This window comes from Odocoileus virginianus, chromosome 33 (genome assembly GCF_023699985.2).
Source record: "Odocoileus virginianus isolate 20LAN1187 ecotype Illinois chromosome 33, Ovbor_1.2, whole genome shotgun sequence".
NCBI lineage: Eukaryota > Metazoa > Chordata > Mammalia > Artiodactyla > Cervidae > Odocoileus > Odocoileus virginianus.
Window position 1 is genome coordinate 37,498,509 of NC_069706.1, and position 23,857 is coordinate 37,522,365.

General features: G+C 53.4%; 1 protein-coding gene and 1 long non-coding RNA gene across 2 annotated transcripts in view; one reads left to right on the forward strand and one right to left on the reverse strand.

The window, feature by feature from the left end:
• Positions 1-4,681: 4,681 nt before the first annotated feature.
• Positions 4,682-7,358, reverse strand: LOC139032746 (uncharacterized). The gene is made up of 2 exons (XR_011485342.1): positions 6,588-7,358; positions 4,682-5,811 (listed from the first exon to the last, which is right to left on the reverse strand). It is a non-coding gene; the product is annotated as an uncharacterized lncRNA (long non-coding RNA).
• Positions 7,359-7,509: 151 nt separating this feature from the next.
• MMD2 (monocyte to macrophage differentiation associated 2) overlaps positions 7,510-23,857 on the forward strand; it is a 38,743-nt gene continuing 22,395 nt past the window's right edge. Inside the window, exon 1 of the mRNA XM_070460494.1 lies at positions 7,510-7,713. Within this exon, the coding sequence (XP_070316595.1) occupies positions 7,667-7,713 (47 nt within the window). The 5' untranslated portion in view covers positions 7,510-7,666. The remainder of the gene's footprint in view (positions 7,714-23,857) is intronic.

Here is a 23,857-nt window from a genome sequence, read left to right on the forward strand (position 1 = left end):
GGGCCAAGGCGGGAAAGGAGGAAGAGGCCCCTCCCCAGCCATCGCCCCGGCCCCCAACCCCCCTCCCTGGGTGGGCAGCTCTCTCAGGCTCAGGCCGCGGCACACGGTGGCCCGAGCGAGGGGCGCGTGGTCGAGTCCCAGGTTCAGCTGATGAGATGACGGAGCAGGCTGGTGAGACCAGGACTCCAGCAGTGATGCACACGCTTAATGCAGGCTGTAAAATCTGGAGTGTGCTATAAAATCTGAGATGTATATGTGTATGTAAGCCACTCTGCTTCCCCGGTGACTCAGAGAGTTAAAGAATCTGCCTGCAACGCAGGGGACCTTGGTTCAATTCCTGGATCAGGACGATCCCCTGGAGAAGGGCATGGCTTCCCCTTCCAGTGTTCTTGCCTGGAGAATCCACGGACAGAGGAGCCTGGCAGGCTACAGTCCATGGGGTCACAAATAATCGGACACGACTGAGTGACTAACACACTAACATATATATTTCATCCATATACATGTATGTACAGCTACACACAACACATGTACACACACATACATGTACACAACACCGCACACATGTACACACATGTATGCACACATGTATATACGCAACACTCACATGTAAACATGTATATACGTATGTAACATACAGATAAGACACACAGTGGCTCCAAGGTGGCACAAAGGAAGAAGCTGTTTTCCCGAAAGCTCCTGCAGAGCCCTTTGATCTGAGTCTGGAAGAACAAATCGAGGCCTGCCAGGGAGATTAAGGCGGAAAGGCGTTCCAGGCAGAGGAAACAGCATCCGTGTGGTCACGGAGCGGGAGAAAGCCATGCATGTTCGGAGGAGTTTAGAGTCACTTACTCACTGTGATGGTGGGTGAGGCCCTTTTCTCCTGGTTCCACCCTGAGGGCCATGGGAAGGAGAGGGGGACTGGCCTGATCTGCATTTCAGAGAGGCTGCTCTGGTAGGGAGGGGGTGGGAGGGAGGGGTCGTGGCAAGGACTCTGCTGGGCCCCTGAAGCCCGGTGGGGGAGGGCAAGTCCTGGGCCCCTGTTCTCACCCCTCTCTGCAGCCGGGGGTGCTTGGGTGGGCCTGTGAGTTCTGCCCCAGGAAGCTTCCCCAAGTCCTCCCTCCACTCCAGGGCCTGTCTGGCCCTTGGAGGGTCTATAGCCTCCCCCACAAAGCCTGGATCTTTGCAGGGCCCTCAAGATACAGGCAACCAGTAGTGGCACACTCTTGGGCTACGACCAGGCACATTAGGCACCCCGGCCCCGCCTCCAGGGTGGGGGAAGTTAAGCCCTGGATCCATCCTCCGTGGCTTTGCCTCCTGACCCCTCCTCTCTCTGTTGTTTGACTTTGGGCATGTCATTGAACCTCTTTCTACCTGTTTCCCCCTTTGTACAACAGGGAGGGAAATCTACCAAGGGATGCTGAAATGAGTGAATCTGTGCAAACCACACACCTTGCAGGGAGTAAGTTCTCAGTTCACATTGGCTTGTACTGTATTTCCATCTTAGCCCTGAAATCAGGATGTGTCTTAGCATTCGGTGACCTCTTTATCGGCAGTAACAGCCAGACACTAACAGCCCAGGTGTCAGTCAACAGTGGAGTGCGCACGCTAACCTCGGTACACCCACACCCTGGGGAACGGACTCAGTGATAAAAGGAACCAGTTTCTGATCCATGAAGCAACTTGGATGAATCTCAGAGGCGTTACACTAAAGATCAAAGGATATCAAAGGACATCAAAGGCATTATGTTGAATACAGACTGTGTGTGAAGTTCTAGAACAGGCAAAACTAACCAGAAGAGTGGTTTTCCCTGGGAATGGGGGTGGAGGTTGACTGGCATATGAAGGAACTTTCTGGGGTTCTGTATCTTGAAAGAATTTGGCTTATGCATGTATATGTTCTTGTCAAATACCCATGAATGTTCGCTCAAGATTTGTATTTCATTTTTCATAGATTTTCTCCTAAAAAAGGATGGTAAACACATATTCAACTCTGGTTAATGATATGTACCCTAGTCTCTATTATGACTCTAAGCTACTTTGAAATGCACTCCAAAAAAAAAAAAAGATGGAATGATGGTATGGATCGAGGCATAGATACGTGACAGGACCAAATGCTAGCTATAGATTCTGGGTGGTGTGTACATGCATGTTCGCTGTACCATTCTCTGAAGTCTGTATGCCTGAAAGAAGTTCGTGATACCACGCTGGCAAAATTAATTGCCAGCGATTTATCTTTCTGAGTGTCACCCAGACGTGCACCTTACCTGGATGGTATCTTAGATTTGAAGAAATGTGGCGTTGTCGATGAGAAGTTGGGTCTCAGCTGGGAATTGGGGGGGGTGCCCTTGTGACTTCTCTCCCTCCATTTCCACTTGCAGACATTCTTTATTTATTACTTATTTTTGGCTGCGCGGGGTCTTCATTGCCGTGCAAGGCCCCCCCCCAGTGGCAGCGAGCAGGGGCTGCTCTCTGTCAGGGTCCAAGGGCTTCGCGTGGAGCACGGGCTCTAGGGCGCCCAGGCTCAGTAGCTGTGGCAGCCGGGCTCCACGTGGCCTCAGGGCACGTGGGAATCTTCCTGGACCAGGGGTCGAATCCGTGTCCCTGCACGGATGGTGGACTCTTAACCACTGCACCGCCAGGGAAGCCCTTGAAGACGCGTGGCTTCTGTCTCCCAGCATCTCTCTCCTCTGCTCCCTCGGCTCCGCTGGGTGTCTCTGCCCTCAGTGGCAGCTGCTCCTGTGAGCACCCCCGCTACGTCCTCTGTACTGTGGAGAGGGCCACGCGCCCAGGGCGTTGCTTAAAACCTGCTGCCTCTCCAGTGCCCGGAGGGTGTTGTGCAGACCCCGCACCCAGGCTGCCTCTGCACACGCCCTTTCCTCTGCCGGAAGGCGCTTCCTCCCGCGGCTGCCCCTGGTCCTCCCGGCTCACATCCAGCCACCGAACAGCCTCAGCTGAGATGCCTTCCCCTAGTGCTGGCCCCGGAGGCAAAGCCACTTCCCCTTTGTGGTCCCCGCGCCCCCCAGACCTCACCTGTGCCTTGGCTGTTGCTTTCCCAGGCCTGCCTCCTCCACCACCTGGTGCCTCAAGCTGGGAGGCTGGGGGACTGAAAGGGAAATTCTAGAGACTAGCAGGGGGTTGCTGTGCGGTCGGTGTGTGTTTACAACCTGGCTCCACCCTCCCTGTTGGTCCCCAGCCTCCTGTCCAGGCCTCAGTTGATTAACTGAACGGGAATCACTGTCCGACTGTTGAAAGGATCCATGCGATGATGTATGTGAAGAGTCAGGCAGGTGACAGGTACTCAAATTGATCACTTGGGCATCAAACAAATGGTTTGCAATCATCAGACCCCACGCTCTAGGCAGCCAGGACTTTGCCTGCTTTTAGCTCCCAGGCCCTGCTAGGAACATCACAGGTGCCCATTCATATCTACTGTTGGAGATTAACGTCACCAAGAGGGAGGGGGAGGAGGATCGGGTCAGGGTGTGCGAGGGGGCCCCAGGCAGAGATGGCCCCATGGCTGGGGGTTGATCTGGGTGATGGGGAATGTCAGGGCTCCAAGGAAGGGGATAGAAGCATGGGCGGATGGGCAGGCTCTATCTCACCCACCTGCTTCCCACTCTGCCCCTCCGAATCACTGGGAACGCGCTGAGTGTGTGATCAACATCTGTTCGATAGTGCAGGGGCTCCAGGCTTAGACAGAATCGGCGGTGATTTTCAGTCTAGCCATGTGGCTTAAGTTGGCTGAGCCTGCTTCCTCACCTGTAAACTAGAGAGAGGATTCAGGGGAAACAGACTTTCCATAATCACATCAGATCCAGGCTGCCTTTGTTCCCTGGTGATTCTGCAAGGTGGGTGCTGCTACCCCGATTCTGCAAGTTGAGAGGGGGGCTGAGGCTGGAGCGCTAGCCCCCAGCCTTGAGTCCCGGGGAGGCCACTTCAGAGCTTCCCAGGCACTACCCAGGAGGTAGTGCTGGTACCACCTTTGGGGCTCGGGGGACTGGAGGAGGAGCAGCAGAGAGGAAGGGGACCTCGCGAGTGGGGTTGGGGCCAGGCGAGGCTGAGGGGCTGACCCTCTCGGTCCGTGAGCTGTCACCGTGGCGGAGCCGCAGGTCCCATCTGGAGATGAGGGGTGTCGCCCAGTCCCAGGAGAGGTGAACCAGGCTTTGGTGACGAGGCCGGGCCGAGCCTGGGACCACAGAGCTAGCAGGAGGTGGGACTTCCCAGGTGGCACTAGTGGTAAAGAGCCCTCTGCCAATGCAGGAGACATCAGAGACGCCAGTTTGATCCCCAGGTTGGGAAGATCCCCTGGAGAAGGAAATGGCAACGCACTCCAGTATTCTTGCCTGGAGAATCCCACGGACAGAGAAGCCTGGAGTCCATGAGGTCGCATGGAGTTGGACACGACTGAAGCAACTTACCGCGCGCGCGCACACACACACACACACATGCACGGGCTTGCACCAAAGGGTCAGCAGTGAGCAGGGCTGGACCTCCCTTCGGGGTGAGAGTGGGGCAGACCCAGGCCCTTTGCCCCGAGTGCGGGGGCCTGAGGCTTGTCCACCAGCCCCTGCTACCCCTGGAGCCCACTTATCTTCTTTCTCACACGCAGCCCAACCCTGACTCCGGTGCAGGAGTCAGGCCCTCGGTTGCTATAACAACTGGATCCCAGTGGTAAAAATAGTAACTTATTTTTTATTCAACTTCTCTTGCTCTTGGAGGAAAAGAAAATCCATTTCTAGGCTTGTGTTTCCTTACGGGGGTCTTCTCTGGGGCCCTGCTGAGCCCACTGGCAACACCTGCTTGAAGACTGACCATAGGTGGGGGCTGGGAGGAGGTGAGCGGAGCCGGAGCCGGGGAAGGCCCAGGTCCCCCGCTCTGAGCGTCTCTGCTGGGCCTCTGGCGTTGTGGTCAGCAGCGGACACCCTGAGCCTGGGCCTGGCTACCCCAGAAAGTGGGGTAGCCACTTTGAAAAGCCAGCAGGGGCGTTTTGAAAATTGAGGTGAAGGGCATTGGAGGTGGTCTGGCTGGTGCCTGGGGACCGGTGTGTCCTGGTGCAGCTGATGGTGAGCCTGGGGCAGAGGTTGGGGTTCAGAGCAATGGCGATGGAGGTCGTCAGGGAAAAATAGCCACGATGTGCAGGGCTTGGCCTTAGCTGCCTCAGTGTGACTCTGGGCTCCTAGAGGTCTAAGAACTCCTTGGAATGGGAAGTTCTGTGTGGGCAGTGAGCTCGGAGTCTGCAGAGCAGGGCTCCTCAGGCTGTGTGACCTGGGGAAGGTTCCCTGGTCCCTTTCAGCCTCACTTTCCCTCCTGTATACAAGGGGAAGAGGCACTGGCCACCAATGCCATGAGCCCCGCTCTTCTTAACCACGAGACCCAGTAAGAAACCCATTTTCCTTCCCAACCGGGACCCAGATGTGTCCAAACAAAAGTTTCTTGAACGTGCGTGCGGGCTCAGTCCTGTCTTGACTCTTTGTGACCCTATAGATAGTAGCCCACCTTGATCCTCTGTACATGAGATTTTCCTGGCAAGAAGACAAGGTCCTCCTCCAGGGGATCTCCCAACTCAGGGCTCGAACCTGCATCTCCTGCATTGGCAGATGGATTCTTTACCGCTGAGCCACCGGGGAAGGCCCTTCTTGAACGTGACCTGTTCCCATTGTCTCTCTTCTACTTCGCTTTCTTTTTAAACACTGCTCACCATCCTGAGGTTGACTCCATGATCGTCTCGTGTCGTGTGGTCCCATGGAACCTTCCATGATGTTGGCAGCAGTCTGATATGGTAGCCCCTTGAAATACAACTATTGTAACCTGGGAACCACATTTTCAATTTTATTTGGTTTTCACTTAGTGTAAGATGGAAAGACCTGCACGAGGCTGGTGGCCACTGTACTGGAAGTCACAGCCTTGGCAGGCCCAGAGAGCAAGTCGCACCCACGGGTCTCCTTCCAGCCCAGCCCTCCCGGGCCCTCCTCACCGGCTGGACCCTCGGCCCTGCCAGACCCTGTGGCCCACACATCTATCCCTTGGCCTTCATGCTTGGCATGCTTGGCGTCACCCCTTGGCACTCATGCCGACCTTGACCTCAAGCTCACCTGGCCAAAGCCCCGTTCATGCCCCCCCGGCTTCCTGTCGCTCCCCCTGGCCTCCTCCTACTCCTTTCCCCACCCTCCTCCCTGTGCTATCCTGTGCTTCCTTGCTCAGTCGTGTCCGACTCTGCAACCCGCCAGGCTTCCTCTGTCCATGGGGATTTTCTAGATAAGAATATTGGAGTGGGTTGCCTTGCCCCCCTCCGGGGATCTTCCCAAGCCAGGGACAGAACCTGGGTCTCCCCTATGGCAGGCGGATTCTTTATCACCTGAGCCAACAGGGAAGCTAGGTGGCATCCATACCCACCCAGCAGGGCCAGCCAGCAACCCAGGGGCCAGCCCCTACTTCTAATCCTCCATCAGCAGCGTCTGCTGGATTTTACCTCCTAAGCACTCCTGGATCCCTTCCCTTGTCCATCCCGCCCCCCCCCCCCCCGCCCCGCCCCAGCCCCGCTGTGGCCTCTGAACGCATATACCTGCAACCCTTCTGGTCCTTACCCATGCCATGTGTGTGTGCTCAGCATCTGGAACCCAGAAATGAATTTGATGGAGTTCCTTTGTCTTTCTCCTTCTTGTTCTAGCTACCTTGGGGCAGAGGACGTGGGTGGGATTATTCTCTGACTGTGTAGTAAGATCTCAAATAAAGCTGGTTATAAAAAGTAGCAAGGAGCTGGGGCTGGGGAAGGGAGGGGAGGAGGGAGGTGTGTGGGTGCGAAGGGATGGCCTGTCCTTCTATCTGGGGACTTGTCCTGCCCCGTCGGAGGCTGGCCTGCCCTTCAGCAGCCCCTCAGTGTGTTGCCTCTTCCAGTCGGTGGTTTCACAGAGCCCATCCCCCAAGCCAAGGTCCTCGAAAGGAGAAAGCTGCATTTTGTACAGACCCGGGGTGGGTGTGGGCAGATCCCGGTTATCTGGAATCTGGCGACCAAATGTCCAGACGCTTGTGCCCCTGTCTGGGGATCACGAGAGTCCCCAGAATCATAGCCTCTGGGAGTTGGGGGGGGGTTCCCCATCCCCTTGGGGCCGTCGAGCCTCGAAGGGGCGTCAAGGCGGCGGGGGGATGGCGAGCTACAAGTACCCTCTGGGGCCGGGCACGCGAGGGGCTGCGGGGCAGGCTCGCCTGCAGGCTCCGCACGCCTTGCTGCCCAGCCCCGGCCGGGGCGGGGGTGGGAACAGGAAAGCCGGGGCAGCGTGGTTCCGTCTAACAGGCCGTCTTCGGGCTGGAGGAACTACGTGAGGAGGGGGCCCGGGGAGTGAGGGGAAGGGGCTGCATTCGGAAGCCCCGGGTCCCCCCTCCTCCTCCAGGGCCCCCGCCCCCAGCGAGGCCGGGAGGGGTCCGCCCCGCGCGGGGAGGGGGCCGGGGCCGCGGGGACTCAGGCGATTGGCCCGGAGCCCCCCCGCCCCGCCCGCCACCATCTGCTCGGGATTTGGCGTCGGCGGCTCCCGTCTCCGCTCCAGCTCGGCTCCGCGCGCCCCCGGCCGCCCCCGCCCCGCGCCCGCCGACCTGCTGCTGCCGCCCCGCGGCCTCTCCGAGTTGCCGCGGTCGGAGCCCCCGGCTGGAGGCCGATGGAACCGCCGCGATGTTCGCCCCGCGGCTCCTGGATTTCCAGAAGACCAAGTACGCGAGGTGAGTGGCGGGGGCGCGCGGGCGCGGGGGCGCGGGTCCGGCTCCCCGCACGGCCAGCGCGCCCCCCGCCCCGAGAATTCAGGGTGACCAATGGACCCTGTCCCCGGGCCGGAAGAACCCGGACGAGAGACGTCGCGGTCTTTGTGAGCTCTGCGCTCTGGACCCTGGAGGCGCTCGGGTTCCCAGCGCCTCAGACACACTTAGCGGGGTGCCCTGGGGCCAGTCGCTTCACCTCTCGGAACCTCGATTTCCAGGTCTGCAAGGCAGGGTTAACGAGCGTCCCCACCCCTGGGGCCCCCCACGAGGGTTAAGTGAGACGATCCCTTGAAAACACTTTGCATGGGCTCAGTCGCTACCTGGAGCTTTTGTTAATGATGAAAGGCGTTGGCCAGTACCGCCCGGTCCCCCCCGACCACCGCTGTCCCCGCGCTGCCCCTAATCCCCAGCCACACCTGTGTCCCCTGACCGGCCCTGTCCCCCCGATCACCCTGTCCTCCTTGACTATCCCTGTCCCCCCTGACCGGCCCTGTCCCCTCACCACCCCTGACCGCCCTCACCGCAAGCAGGACGAATGGGTAAGTGCTCTTTTCAGGTGGGTAAACTGAGGCTCAGCGCCGGGACCCGTGTGTCTTGGCCTTTTTATAATGTGAAATCCGTGGTCCGTCCTGAGCTTCGGTTTTCTCTTCTGAAGTGGTGATTTCAGATTGCTGAGCGGAAGCCAAGGTCCTGTCGCTCAGACTCCCAATCAAGGGGCTGGGGGAGGGGAGGGAATACTAAATGGCTCTAAGATTTGGGGAGGGTGGACTTGCCTGCAAGCTGGGTGAAAACCCTTTTCTAGGGTTGCCCCTTGGCCCGCAGGGGTCTAGGGGGAGGACAGGCCGCTCTGGGCGTGCATCCCTGGCTTCTGCCTCCTGCCCTGGGGGAGCCTGACCTGGGAGAGGACACCTGCCCTGCCCCGCCCCTGCCCTCCCCCACGCCTCCCGCCCGCGGGGTGGAGGGGCAGGCGGTGAGTTGAGCTGGTGGGCGTCCTTTTTGCTCTGGCACAACAGGGCTCATTGTGTCCCGGCAGCTGTTGAGGGCCCTGGGTCCCACGACGTCTCTGCGAGTTCCCGTCAGTGGGAGCACAGAGGCCGGGCTGGGGGCGGGGAGAGTGGGTCCTTTCCCCCTCAGTCTCGTCTCTGTTTCCCCTGGAGGGAGACGCGTGGTGCCTCCTTCATAAAGGTGGGGAGTCCCGCTGGAAAGGGGATGCTAGTGGGAATTCCTGTGGAGTTTCTCTTGGTGAGAAGGTGGGAGGGGCTGGCCGCGCAGATCTGTGAGGGCTCCTCCGGTGTGGGGCTTTTCTCAAGGGTCCTGTGCGTTCCCGTGAGATGTAAGTTGGTGGAGTGTTCACTCAAAGGGAAGGGGGATGCCCGGGCCGGAGGCTACGCTTGCAGAGCTTGGGGGAGGAGCTCTTCTCACACCTGCTGTGCGATCTCGGGTCCCAACCTCCCTGGACCTCTGCTGGTTAACCTGTAAGGCAGGAGGGTCGGTGTAAATGATCGCTAGATTTCGGCACTGGTGCTGCCCGCGCTGTCACCAGGGTAGAGCTCCAGCCGGGCTGACGGCTGGACCGTGAGCCCTTTCTTTCGTGCTGGGACTCATCGATTCTTCTCTGGGTGATGAGCCCAGTGAGGAGCCGGAGTGCACAGATTATTTCTGTTCTCTCCTCCTGGTGCGGCCCTTTTTACCGTCCAGTCCACACATTAGGGCCATAATCAAGGCTTTGTGATTAAGTTTAATAATATAACCGAGTTCTCTCCAGTAGAGATATCGTACATGTCGTAGAGGTAGTTTTAAATTTCCTAGTGGTCGTTCAGTTTAATGCGTAGCTTATGTCCCAACTCAATGTCATAAAAAGATAAAAAGAAACAGGTGAAGTTAATGATGAGAATATATTTTAGTTAACTCTATCTAAAGGACTTTCAATAAGTAATCAATATAAACAAATTATTCATGAGCTATTTTACATTTTTTTCCAATGATAAGTCTTCAGAATCTGGTGTATTTTATACTTACAGCCCATCCCAATTTGAACTAGCTGTATTTCAAGTGCTCAGTAACCACAGATGGTCCAGTGATTGCTGTATTAAACAGGACAAGACTATCCTCCAGGGTGAGATATGGGTGTTAATTCATTCAGGTTGTCATAAGAAAGTACCATAGACTGGGTGCCTTATAAACAGCAGAAAATTATTCCTCACAGTTCTAGAGGCTGGAAGTCTGAGGTCATGGTGCCAGCATGGTCTGGGTCTGGTGAAGGCCCTCTTCCAAGTTTCAGACTACTGATCTCTTCGTGTGTTAGAAAGACACAGGGCCAGCTCTTTGGCCTCTTCAGATAAGGGCACTAATTCCACTCATGAAGGCTCCACCCTCATGATCTAATTATGTCTCAAGGGTTCTACCTCCAAATGCCATCACATGGGGGGTTGGATTTCAACATGTGAATTTTTTTTTGGAGGCGGGGACATAAACGTCCAGTTCTTAATAGTGTTCTTAGTTAAATGCTGTGTGACGTTGCAAAAGATGCTTTCCCTCTCTGAGCCTCTGTTTCTCAGTGGCTGGTTGGACCAGTTCATCTTTAAGGTTCTAACCTCAAGTCCTTGAATGGCTTATCTACATCCAAAACACACTTATCGCAGAGCTATAGGAATTAAAGACAGGGCGCAGAGCTTGGCAAATTGACCAACGCAACAGAATAGAGAGCCCAGAAACAGATTCACGCATATAAAGGCATTTGACTTTTGACGGAGGTGGCATTGCTGATTGGGCAGGGATGGTTTAGTGAATAAATGGTACTGAGACTGTTACTCAGATGGAAACAAGAAAACTGGAGCCCTACCTCACACCTTACAGAAAAAGCATTTCTAGATGGATTACAGATTAACAAGTGGAGGATTTCCCTAGTGGCCTGAAGGCTGAGACACTGCATTCCCAATGCAGGGGACGGGGGTTCCATTGCTGGTCAGGGAAATAGATCCCACCATCCCATCGTAGAAGCATGCTGTGATGATATAGTACAGCCTATATATATATATATTTATACACACGCACACACACATACATAGGACTTGGCGCGGGGGGAAGAGGAGCGGACGCCCCAGGCCTGCCTGCTCTTTTCCGTCTCCCAATGGAAACGTCTACCCCGTGTGCCGCAGGCCAGCTTGCACCTGCCCTCCACCGCGCGTCTAACTTCTCAGAGTCGCTGCGGGTGTCATTGCGAGATGAGCTCGCTGGACTGGCGGCAGCCAGTCAAGGAAACTGAGGAAAATTTTGAGTCCCTGCGCCTTGCAGAACTTGCTAAAAACCAGCCATGGTGGCAAACGCTGTTTGGGCAGGAATCTGAACCTTCAGCCAAAAATGTAGAGTGTGGCTACCCAGCTGTTACTTGGAGATATCACGTGAATGACTGGGAAGCCTGGCGTGCTGCGGTCCATGAGTTGCAAAGAGTTGGAGATGGCTGAACAAAAACTGGATAGTGTGCGGGTTTCACATTCCAGAAGGTGGGAAAGTTGCCTGCGACGGGTTTGGGAGGTGGGTTTCTTCCCTTTCAGCTTGTGAACCATGCTGGGGCCATCAAACTGGACCGGCAGCGGGTAGAGAAGGACGGAACAGCTGAAGATCCATAAGAGCACCTGGGATACTTAAGCAGAAAGAAAGACGAAAGAAAGAAAGTCGCTTAGTTGTGTCCGGCTCTTTGTGACCTCATGGACTATAGCCCACCAGGCTCCTCCGACCATGGAATTTTCCAGGCAAGAATACTGGAGTGGGTTGCCATTTCCTTTGCCAGGGGATCTTCCTGACCCAGGGATCGAACCTAGGTCTCCCATGTTGCGGGTGGACTTTACTGACTGAGCCGCCAGGGAAGCCGCAGGTCAAGAGCAACGCAGAGGAGCTGGTGTTGTTTGTGAAGAAGAATGTTCTAGCGACTGGTGGATTTTTTGGAGGATTTCTGCTGGGCAGGGTGTCCTAAAGAGGATGACTTCACTTCCATTTTTCCTGATCTTTCGAGCCAGCAGCCTCTTGACTCCACCCTAGACCAGCATGTCTCTCCTTCTCTTCTTCCGTGGCTTCCTACCTGCCATGGTGTGTCTGATTGGCTTCTGTAGGCATCTGTTGGTTCACCTTGATAACGACCCTACTGTGGGCTTGACCACAACCAGAGAGACAATAGACATTACGTTTTCTAGCACACTTCCTCTGGACTAATCTGTAGGTCAGCAAGAATATTCCTTTCTCCCCTACGTAAGGCACTGACCAGAACATGGTGCAAGGTGGCATTCTGCGGAGGATGAGTGGGCCCTCAAAGGTTGTCCCAAACTTGATCTGTAAAAGAGATAACAAACATATAAGATACCATATGTTCTGCATGGAAAGGAACTGAATGCATTTGCCTTTAAGCATGAAAAAAAAATGTACAAGTAAAATTAAAAAAATTGAAAACTTTCTGAAAACTTAAAACAGTATCTTTTGGCCATCATGCTAGGTAAAGATTTCTGAAGGCACAGAAATGTACAAACTATAAAAGATCGGTAAACTCAACTACAATAGAAAATTTTACATTTTTATTCTCCAAAAACAAAAACAAAAAAATGCCAAGAAAACAAGAGAAGACAAGCCCCAAACTTGGAGGACTTATTTGCAACCCGTTTAACCAGCAAGTAATTAATACCCAGAATCATGGATTCCATGGTGGTCCAGTGGTTCAGGGGCTCCCCTGGTGGTTCAGTGGCAAAGAATCCACTTGCCAGTGCAGGAGACACGGGAGACTTGGGTTTGATCCTGCTTCAGAAAGGTCCCCTGGAGAAAGAAACGACAAGACACTCCAACATCCTGCCTGGGAAATCCCATGGACAGAGGAGCCTGGCGGGCCACTGTCCATGGGGTCGCAGAAGAGTCAAACACGTGTTAGCGACTAAAACCACCACCACCACCAGTGGGTAAGACTATATGCTTTCACTGTGTGGCCTAAGTTCAGTTCCTGTTTGGGGAGCTAAAATCCCACAAGCCACACAGCATAGCCAAAAAAGTTTAATATCCAGAATCTGTAAAGAACTACAGTAACAAAAAGACAACCCAATGCAAAATGTGAAAAGAGAGTCCTTTCCGGAGGGGAGAGCACAGATGACCAGTAAGCATGTGAAAAGCTGCTCACTTGTATTCGTGATCAAGGAAATGCAGAGCAAGAGTCCTCGGGACGCTGTGCTTGTATTCAGTATGTTGGAAGTCTGACAATACCATTATAATTGCTTTGGAAAACAGAAATTATCACGTGAACTTGGGCATGGCCATTCTCTTCTGGGTGTCTGCCCTAGAGAAACTCTGCACGCCTGGGCACCAGGGGAAGATGGCCCAGAAACTTCACAGCAGCATTGTTCATGGTAAGCAAGACCTGGAGACAGTCCAGAGGTCCATGCTGATTGAACAGGGTGTCCTTATACAGTGGAATAGTAATCCTGCAATGAAAACTACCTCCAGTTCCAGAGACTATATGGATAAATTGCACGGATGTGTTGAACGATAGCAAAACACGGAAGAAAGCTTGACTCCAATCATGCAACACTTGAAACTCCTCAAACCAGCTGTGTGGTTTAGGAATGCAGAGAAAGGTATGCAAAAAGTGAGAAAGTGATGATTACAAGATCAGGTTAGTGGTCACCTCTAAGGGAGGGAGGGAAAGATACACAGGGTGCTTCTGGGTCTTTGTAATTCTTTTTAAAAAATATTTTAATTTATTTGTTTTCGGCCGCGCTGGTCTTTGTTGCCGAGCGAGGGCTTCTCTCTAGTTTTTGTGTATGGGCCTGTCGTCGGGACGGCTTCTCTGGTTGCCGAGCACGGGTACTGGGGCTCAGTAATTATGGTGCTTGGGCTTAGTTGCTCCACAGCTTGTGAGATCTTCCCAAACCAGGGTTCGAACCTGTGACCCCTGCGTTGGCAGCTGGATTCTTAATTGTGGGACTACCAGGGAAGTCCAGGGTCTTGAGAAGAAAAATAAATTTGGTTCTATGTGTCCTGGAAGGCAACTAGGTCTCACATTTCCTGGGCGAGCCCCATGAGGCCACACCTCACTGCAGGGAGACTGGGGAGTGGAGTCCCATCTGTCTGTCTGTGCCCAGAGCCACACCTGGCACCTGAGTAGTCACCAATCACAGTCTGTTGCTTGGATCCTGGCTGTGTGCCTTTAGATGATTGAATCAAGCTGTGCCGACACCAGTGCCCTTTTTCCCTCAATGCAGTGTGACCTTAAACGGGGGTGGGGGGGGTCATTATAAAATAACAATGTAGTTATAGATGTAGCTCATGCTCCTTGGAGAAAAGTGTTTAAATCCTGGGAAGCAGGTATAAAAATGAAAGCAGCAGACCCTCAATCCCATGATCCCGAGATCATCACTTTTAAATGTGTTGATTTTTCTTCTAGTCTTCTATTTTTTTTCTACAGCAAAGCACTGTATCCTGATTTTTAAAAATTGACTTGCTATTCTCCTTTCTCCTTCGTCTTTCATAATTGCTTGCAGCTGCAGTTCGCCATGGGCTTTTTCGTCATGTCCCAGCTCGCCATCACACCCTGCTTCATTTTATTATTTCCCTCTGTTGGACACTCAGGTTGTTTTCTGGGTTCTGCTTCTGTGCAGTCACGCTGCGGGAGCGTCTCTGCAGCGCACCCTCGATCTTTTGTCCATTCAGGTTTTTGCCCTGGTCACCAGGTCCATGTGAGGATCGCCAACTGCCCAGACGACCGTGACCAGGCCGGGGACCCCCACCCCTTCACAGCGCAGGTCCTGCCGTGGTGTTTGGAGTTGCTCCTAAGGTCAGAGATGGGTTCTCACTCCTTCCACGGCAGCGTCCTGGGGAAGGAGGAGGAGCCGGGGGCTGGTGACCCTGCCCTCCTCTCTGCTCCTTCTCTCGGGCAGGGGGCTTTTCCCTGAGCCCCGCTTTCCCCTTTGTAAGTGAGGTTGACAGGTGGGGGTGGGGATGCACGAGGTGGCCGTGGGAGGCCTTCTGTGGATTTAGTCCCGTCTTGCTGCCTGAAGTCGCTTCAAAGCTGCTTAGTCCTGCTCCAGCCGGACTCTGAATTCTGGAGGCCACAGGTTTCCTAAACCTTGGCGGTCCTTGAGGTGGTTACAACGAGGCACGCGAAGCAGCTGGCGAGGTGCTGGTTTACAGCTGATGCTCCGGAGCGTGGTTACTTACGTCATGGTTACTCTGATCCAGGGTCTCTTTCCAGAGAAGCTTTGAGGCAGTTTGTACGAAGCAAGTTTCTGAAGATCCAGGGGCTGTCAGAGAAACCCTTCCATCTTGGCAAAGCTTTCTCTGACTTCAGGAGGTGTCTGGGTGGATGGACAGGCTCCGTAGTCACAAGGAGCCAGCAGCCGCTCTACGGGACAGCACAGACATTTAACATTTCCATCACTGCAGAAATTCCTCTGGGAGAGCACTGGCCTAAAAGGTTCAAGTGGAAAATGTAATTAAAAGACTCCACAAATGTAAATTAAAGCAAATGTCAGAAACTGAAAAAGTTTGTATGATTCTTAATTCTAAAGTATTCAAAAATTCCTATTGAATTGAAAAGGCAAAATTCAATTAAGATGGGTGAGTATAACATTTTAAAGTCAAAGAGTATTTAAGTTAAAGCTGAGATATTTTATTTGAGTTTTTGGAAAATATAATTGAAACCCATCTTATGAAAATGAAACTGCTCACGCCTCAAGTCCAATGTCCAGCTCGTTGCCAGCATAAGGAATAGGTAGAGATCGGGCTTATGGTTGCCAAGGGGAGGAGGAAGGAGAGGAGTGGACTGAGAATTTGGGATTGGTAGACGCAAACTATCATGTAGAGAATGGATGAAAAGGTCCTATTGTGGAGCATAGGACACTATCCAGGGTCCAGGGATAAACTATCATATGAATGTGAGAGTGAAAGTCGCTCAGTCGTGTCTGACTCTTTGTGACCCCATGGACTGTACAGTCCTTGGAATTCTCCAGGCCAGAATACTAGAGTGGGGTAACCTTTCCCTTCTCCAGGGGATCTTCCTACCAGGGATTGAACCAGGGCCTCTTGCATTGCAGGTGATTCTTTTTACCAGCTGAGCCGCCAGGGAAGCCCAAGAGTACTGAAGTGGGTAGCCTTTCCCTTCTCCAGGGGATCTTCCCAACCCAGGGATTGAACCGGGGTCTCCTGCACTGCAGGCAGATTCTTTACCAGCTGAGCTACCAGGGACGCCCCTAAACCATCATGGAAAAGAATATTTATGTATTTTGGCAGTGCTGAGTCTTCGTTGCTGTGTGTGGGCTTTCTGTATTTGTGGCAAGCAGGGGCTTCTCTAGTTGCAGTTCGAGGGCTTCTCACGGGCTCTGGAGCTCAGGCTCAGCAGTTGCGGCCACGGGCTTAGTTGCCCCACGGGACGTGGAAGCAAGCTTCGCAGACCAAGGTCGAACCTGTGTTCCGCCTTGGCAGGTGGATTCTTAACCACTGGACCGCCAGGGAAGTCCAGAAAGGAATATTAAAAAATAATGTGTATATTATTATGTGTAAAACCAAATCACTTTGATGTGCAGCGGAGATTGCCACAACGTTGTTAATCAACTATACTGCCGTTAAAAAAAGGATTAGGACTTCTGTCTCATGCAAGTTGCCTCCAGTCCCGCACACGTAGAAGTTCAGGCATGATACGAGCGCATTCATATTTCATGTGTCCTTCAGTGGCCACGTGCACCGACTGGGAATTCCAGGGCAATTCACGAGTGTCTTTGAAACCTGGAACCGAAAGGGGAAGAGACACAAACTGGATGCTGGAGATTGCTGCCTTGAGAGGAAGGCTTTCGAGGATGAATCGAGGTCCTCCCTCAGTACCCTCCTTGGGTGGTGGGTTAGTTCCAGGACTCCCTTGACTCCCAGAGTCCGCGGATGCCCCTCTGTATCCTTGGGCTCCGCATCTGTAGACTGAATCAGCTGCTGGTCGCTAGTGGTTTCCGCCTGCGGTTGGTGGATCCCTGAGATGTGTAACCTCTGATGGGGAGGGCCAACTGGACTTTGCTTGTCTCTTACCCAAATCTTTCTGCTGCTCACATCCTTCTTGTTCCCAGTGCCACACATGGCATCATCCATAAAGCTCCACGGCATTTGGATGTGATTGGTTTTTGTTTTTAATTGTGGTAAAATATGCATAATGTAAAGTTTGCCATTTCAGCCATTTAAAAAATGTTTATTTTATTTTTTTGGCTGTGCTGGGTCTTAGTTGCCGCATGTGGGATCTAGTTCCCTGACCAGGGATCAAACCTGGGCCCCCTGCATTGGGAACTTGGAGTCTTAGCCACTGGACCACCAAAGACGTCCCTGTCATTTGCAGACTCTTTTATGATAGCAGTTCTGACTGGTGTGAGGTGGTATCTCATTGTAGTATCTTCCTTTTTAAGGCTGAATGACATTCCATTGTATGCATCTGTACCCATGTTTTGTTCTAGGGACACAGGATAGGAGATGTGACGAAGTACTTGTCTGGGGCCTGCCTGTATTGTTCACAAAGCAGACGTCCAGGGTCACAACTCACACTGCTAACAAAGAGCGTTGGATTCCCCCATGACCAAGGTGCTCGAAGTCTTGTTAACAGAGCAGCCTGTGTTTGTGTGAGTGGGGCCCCCTAAACCCTGATCTGCAGCACACTCCAGAGATCCATTGCCTTGGCATCAGCTAGCACCCATTAGATATCCACTTGCGGTCTGTGGAATCAGAATCCTCATTGTTATAAGCTCCTTCAGTGATCAGGTGTGCATGAAAGTTGGAGAAGCAACAGATCTAAAGGACAGGGTTAGGGACAGAGGCCCTCTTGTTTAAGGGTGGCGCTGCCTGAACACAGCTCTATAGGATTATTGTTGTTGTTCAGTCTCTGAGTCATGTCTGACTCTGTAATGCTATGGTCTACAGCAGGCTTCATGTCCTCCATCTCCAGGAGTTTGCTCAAGTTTGTGTCCATCGAGTTGGTGATGCCATCCAACCATCTCATCCTCTATCATCCCTTTCTCCTCCCGCCTTCAACCTTTCCCAGCATCAGGGTCTTTTCCAGTGAGTCAGCTGTTTGCATCAGGTGGCCAAAGTATTGGAGCTTCAGCTTCAGCATCAGTCCTTCCAATGAATATTCAGGACTGATTTCCTTTAGGATGGACTCATTTGATCTCCTTGCAGTCCAAGGGACTCTCAAGAGTCTTCTCCGGCACCACAATTTGAAAGCATCGATTCTTCGGCACTCAGCCCTTTTTATGGTCCAGCTCTCACATCCTAATAGGGATGTTAGAGTAGGACAGTAGCACCCTTACTGCCATCCTTCCCTTGTGCCCAGGGCAGACATCAGTAATTGATCGTGGAATTAAAAATCTTCCTTCCCAGTGAGCAGAGGGAGCCTCGGGTTCCTCAACCCAGCACGCTTGGCAGCAGGCCAGGGGTGTGGCCAGGCAGGTGCAAGAAGTGTGGCTCCGTGGTTAAGACTCCGCCTGCCAGTGCAGGAGACATGGATTCATCCCTGGTCTGGGAAGATCCCACCGGCCGCAGAGCAGCTAAGCCCGTGCGTCACGACTGCTGAGCCTGTGCTCTCGAGTACGGGAACCGCAAGTACTGAGCCCGTGCTCCACGAGACAAGGGAAGCCACCCCACTGAGGAGCCCGCGGATGGCAACCAAGAGTAGCCCCCGCTTGCTGCAACTAAAGAAAGCCTCTGCAACAACGAAGACCCAGCACAGCCAAAAAAAAATTAAAAAATGTGGATCGAGATTTGGGTAGATTAATTCCCAGTGTCCCAGGCTGCTTCTCTGCCACCATTTTTTTTTTTCGTGTTAATTGCCGCCACAGTAAAGACATGCACATTTCCCAAGTGTTTTGTATGTTCCAGGATCTGCTTCCAATACTGCATGCATTGATTCTTAGCCATCCCGGACCCTGCCAGATCAGTGTCCTTGGCCCCAAGTTACAGGTGAGGTGCCAGGGAGGCTGGGCCGGTGGCCAGGGAGAGGGGCGGCCAGCGCTAACCCCAGCTCTGTCTGACCTCAAGTCTGAGCTTTTGCCAAGCCCTCCCTGCGGGGAACCCAGCCCTCCTTCCAGGGATCCCCAAACCGCCAGAGCTCCCGGCTGAGGCCCAGACCCCTGCAGCCCCCTCCCTGGAGGGTTCTGGGGACCCCTAGCCAGATGAGTGGAAGGGCCACTGGAGTTGACCCCAGAGTGCTGGCTTAGCTCACAGTGTCACTGTGGACAGTGGCTCACCGCGACTAAGTGAGAATGAAAGAAAGTGAAAGTGTTAGTTGCTCAGGCATGTCCAACTCTTTGTGACCCAGTGGACTGTAGCCCGCCAGGCTCCTCTGTCCGTGGGATTCTCCAGACAAGAATACTGGCATGGGTTGCCATTCCCTTCGCCAGGGGCGCTTCCCAACTCAGGGATCGAACCCAGGCCTCCGGGGTCTGAGCCACCAAGGAATCCTTGACTAAGTGAAGTCACTTCTTAAAAAGCAGAGCATCCGAGCTCGTTGCAGACTTTGGTGCATTTAGGGCTCCGTGGGGCCTGGAGCTGGAGGCCAGGTGCCCCACAGAGGCCTCAGCAGCTCTCCGGGGGTTCGCCCTGTTCTCCACTTTCTCCCCGTCTCCCTCCCTCACCCTGGACGCTGTGGGTCCTCCCTGCCTCCTCCTCACAGTTCCTGCTTTCTCGGAACCTCAGCTCTCCACCTCTGCTGCTTGCAGCCTCCATCCTGTTCTGTATTTGACTGGCTCCCTTGGCCGTCTCCCCCCAAGCTTGGGGGTGGTGGAGAGTGTCGATGTATCTTCTTTTCACCTGGGAGTGAATGGCACACAGTAAATGCAGCAAGTCCCCAACAGATTGAGGTCTGTTCCAAGAACGCATTCGTGAGTCCGATTTGCTTGTAAGTCCGACAAAGTTAGCCTAGGTACCCAACTAACAGGGTACTGTACTGTAGTAGGTTTATAATACTTTCCACACAGATGATACATAAACACACACACAAAAGAAAACCTTTTAAATGTTATAGAACAGTACCTTGAAAAGTCCAGTAGTCCAGGACAATGGCTGGCGTACCGGAGCGGGTGTCGGGTCACCGGGCAAGAAGGGTTAGTGACCGGAGAAGGGAGAGAAGGTGAGAGGTGAGAGCAGAAGGGTCACCAGCAGTGGGAGACGTGGGGCACGCTGCAGGTTCCCGCACACCTGACGTTGATGGCTCAGCTCTGGTTCCTTGCTGGAGTCAAGTCTTATCTACCCTCTTGAAAAAACAAAAAAACATCCGGTGATGTCTGGGTGGTAGACGTTCGCATCTTTGGAAGCTTGCAACTTGGGACTTACTGTACTTGAGAAATGGAAAGTAGGGTCTCACCATGGTGGCTTCTGGCATCAGACCCCCTGCGTGCACCTCGGGGGCCCCTCCGGTGAATGGTTTGTGATCTCGGGCTTGTTTACCTGGCCTCTATGTGCCTTGGTTTCCTCTTATGAGAGTGGGGAATAACAGCAGTGCTGAACTCACGGGGTTGACTGAGTCTCTGAACATCGGTTTCCTCATCTGTAAAACGGACAGAATAGTGGAGCCCCATTGTGAGAGGCTTGGAAGGCTGAGTGCCGACCCCGGCCAGCGCTCGGCCCGAGTCCTGCGTGCGGTGAGCGCTCTCGTGGTGTGTCGTCTGTCTTGGTCCTGTTGCTCCCCCGCTGGGGGCTCTCGGGCTGGTCACATAGCTTCCCTGGGACGCGGGTCCTCCATCACTGCCTGAGGTGTGGGCCCAGCACACACACTTGCCAGCGGGTGGGCTGTGCCCCTCTGGCCGCAGACTGGACAGTGAGTAACGCTGAATGAAGCAGAATCATTAGGGTCACTCCAGGAGTGACTCCTCTTGGGACCGGGTCCCTGCACCCTCAGGTCCTGCTTTTCAGGGAACCTGAGCTGCAAAGCTGTGATCCTCAGGCCTGGGTGGGGGGCTCTGTCCTGGGGCTCCCTTCTTCCACCCGATGGTGGAGTTCCCCCTCCTCCCAGAATGTCCAGCTGAAGGAGTCATCAGGGGCGCGAGGGCATCTCGACTGGGGTTGTCGGCCCCATGTGAGCAGATATGACCTGAGTCTCTGCCATGTGAGCAGATGTGACCACCCAGAAGGCAGGAGCCCTGGGGATTCTGCGGCTGTTTTTTAATCTATCTATCTATCATCTGTGCAGCATGTGGGATCTTAGTTCCCTGACCAGGGATCGAACCTGTGCCCTCTGCATTAGAAGCGCAGAATCTTAACTGCTGGACCACCAGGGAAGTCCCTCCGACTTTAGTAATTACTGCTGGGGTTGAAGTCTTTGGTTGGGGGTGGGGCAGGAGAGAGAGGGGCTAGAGGGTGGATCTGTGCCAAGTGCGCTGGCGGACCACGGAGGGGGGCAGCCAGGAACACGTTCCCCGCCGTCGACGTGGACACGTGGCTGCTCCACACAGCTGCATCCGTGTTTCATTTGTTCACGAATTCAGCAATAATCGCCGCATGTGGCGAGGTGCCGGGCGCTGTCCCGGTTGCTGGGGGCACAGGGCTGACGAAGACAAGCTCCCTGACTTCATGGAGCTCACGTCCTGGTATGAGAAACGGACAACAGATGGATGACTATGTGATGGGATTTCAGGGGGTGACTGGCCAGACAAGGATGTGAGGTGCAGGGTGCATTGGAATTAAAATGGACCTAATGATGCTTCTCTCGTAGGACTGTTTGGAGGAAATGTACGTAAACCTGCATACAGGGGGTGCCTGTTGAGCGCTGGACTGGTTCTGCAGGGACGGGGTGCTTGCTGCGGGGCCGGGAGCCCCAGGGAGCTGTCCTTTCAGCACCTGCAGGTCTCAGCTCAGTGCCCTCTGCCTGGACTGCAGACCTGAGCTGACAGATGTGCAGGGGGTCCTCGGAAGTGACAGTTGTCCAGAGACCCCTCGCCAGCGGCAGTGCAGACTCGCACCTCAGATTCATCCAGACGCAGCCCCCCCGCCCCCCCGCCTCCAGGTTTCTCCCAAGCCCTCGTCTCAGGCAGGGGACAGCATGGCAGGTCTTGTGTCCTCGGTCACCATTCCCCAGCCAGACTGCAAGCTCCTTGGGGCAGGGGTGGGTTGGGGGCTATTCAGACCCCCCATTTTGTCCCGTGAGGGGCCAGCATGATCTGGCGTATGGTGGGTGTGACTGACTTGTCCACTGGTTGGGCACCCACAGTTTGCTAGTTGGTTCGCTGACTCACCTGAAAACCTTGTTTGAGGACCAGGGCTGGGGCAGCAGAATGAACCCTGTGCAAAGCTTGCCGCCTCCCCTTCTGAAGCTCATAGTTTAGGGGTCTGCTCATAGTATGTGAACAAATGCATAGTTAGGATATTGATACATATGCTGGAAATGTAGGTGTGGTTTCTGCTTGAGTGCCTGGGTGAGGAGGGCTTTGAGGGTGACTTTGGGCCCTTCAGTTACAAGTAAGAGAAGTCTCAGCTTGAACTAGCTTAAAGAAGAGAGAGAGAAAGTGGCAGAAGGCGAAGAAGGAGGGAGGAGGAAGGAGAAAGCGATGAGGGGAAGAGAAAGGAAAGCAGGTTGATCTTTAGAAACGAAAAGGTTGTTGGTTCAGGTCCAGCTGGATCCAGAGTCTCCAAGAGGCCCGGACTGCCTCTGTGTGACTCTGGGGTCTGTTTCTGCTGGTGTCCCCATTCTCTGGACTGCCCACAGCCCTTACGGGTGGAGTGTCCTGCAGACTCCTCCAGGAGCACCACGGCCCTGGAACTGAGCCTTCTTGTCCTGGCATTCTTGGACCTGTCACTGATGAAAGGTGGGGGGGGGTGCTTCTTGGGATCCCCAAGGGTCCGGGGCTGCCGGAGCTCTCTGAGAAGAGATACTCGACTGTAGGGTTCCTTGTCGGCATCCCCCTTGGCCCCGAAGCCTGCAGGATGTATTTGCTCAGTCCCAGGGCACTGTCTTATGAAATGAGATTTAAAAATGAAACCTAGCCTTGAAAGGAAGGGCATTCTGATACAGGCTGTACCATGAATAAACCTTGAGGACATTCTGCTACTAAACGTAATAAGCAGAATGCTGTTGTTGCCTTCTGCTAAGAAGCTAACAAACAAAAAGACGCATCCTGTGTGATTCCACTTACACGAGTTCCTTAGAGTCATCAGGATCGTGGACACAGAAAGTAGCAGACTGGGTGTCAGGGGCTGGGGGTGGGAGGGGAGTTCGTGTTTCATGCAGTCAGAACCTTAGTTTGGGAAGATGGAAGGGTTCTGGAGGTGGAATGCTGTGATGTTCACACAGCAATATGAACGCGCTTATGCCGCAAAAGGACACCCTTCAAAATGGTTAAAGTGGTGAGTTTTATGTTGTATCTTACCACAATTAGAAAGTTTATGAAAAATAAAACTCAGTTGAAAATGGTGACATATGCAGGTCGTTTATTAAACGTGAGCGGAAACAGGAAAAAAAGGAACGTTGGCGTTAATGCAGTATTATTTGTTTATTTTTAAAAGATTTTTTTTCTAATGTGGATCATTCAAAAAAATATCTTTGTTGAATTTGTTACAGTGTTGCTTCAGTTTTCTGTCTTGGTTTTTTGGCCAAGAGGCATGTAGGATCTTAGCTCCCCGACCAGGGATCAAACCCACAGCCCCTGCCTCGGAAGGTGAAGTCTTAACCACTAAACTGCCGGGAAGTCCCTGGTGCAGTATTATTTAATAAGAGGCCCACAGACTTTCCCAGTTGCCACATCAGTGTTTCAGTGACCGCTTCCCAGCAGCAGGATGCCCGTCCTGTCATTGCAGTGGTTTAACCCTGTCCCTTGCGCCTGAGCACACACACACAACCTTGACCCTTGGTTCAGCTTTTACAGGTTGTTGTCTGTAAAGTTACCGTTTCTTTCAGCGATGAGTACCACTGCGGACGGAGAGGAAGTGCTTGAGAGTTTGCAAACATTCCATTCCTCCTATTATGAAAACTTCCATTCAAAAAGTAGAGAGAATAGTTATGATGGACCCCATAGCCTAACTAAAATTTACTAATGAGCGGACGGCTTGCCACACTTGCTTCATCGCGTTGCTTTTTCTCTGTGGACGGTTGAAGGCAAACCCCCGGTGATGTTGCTAT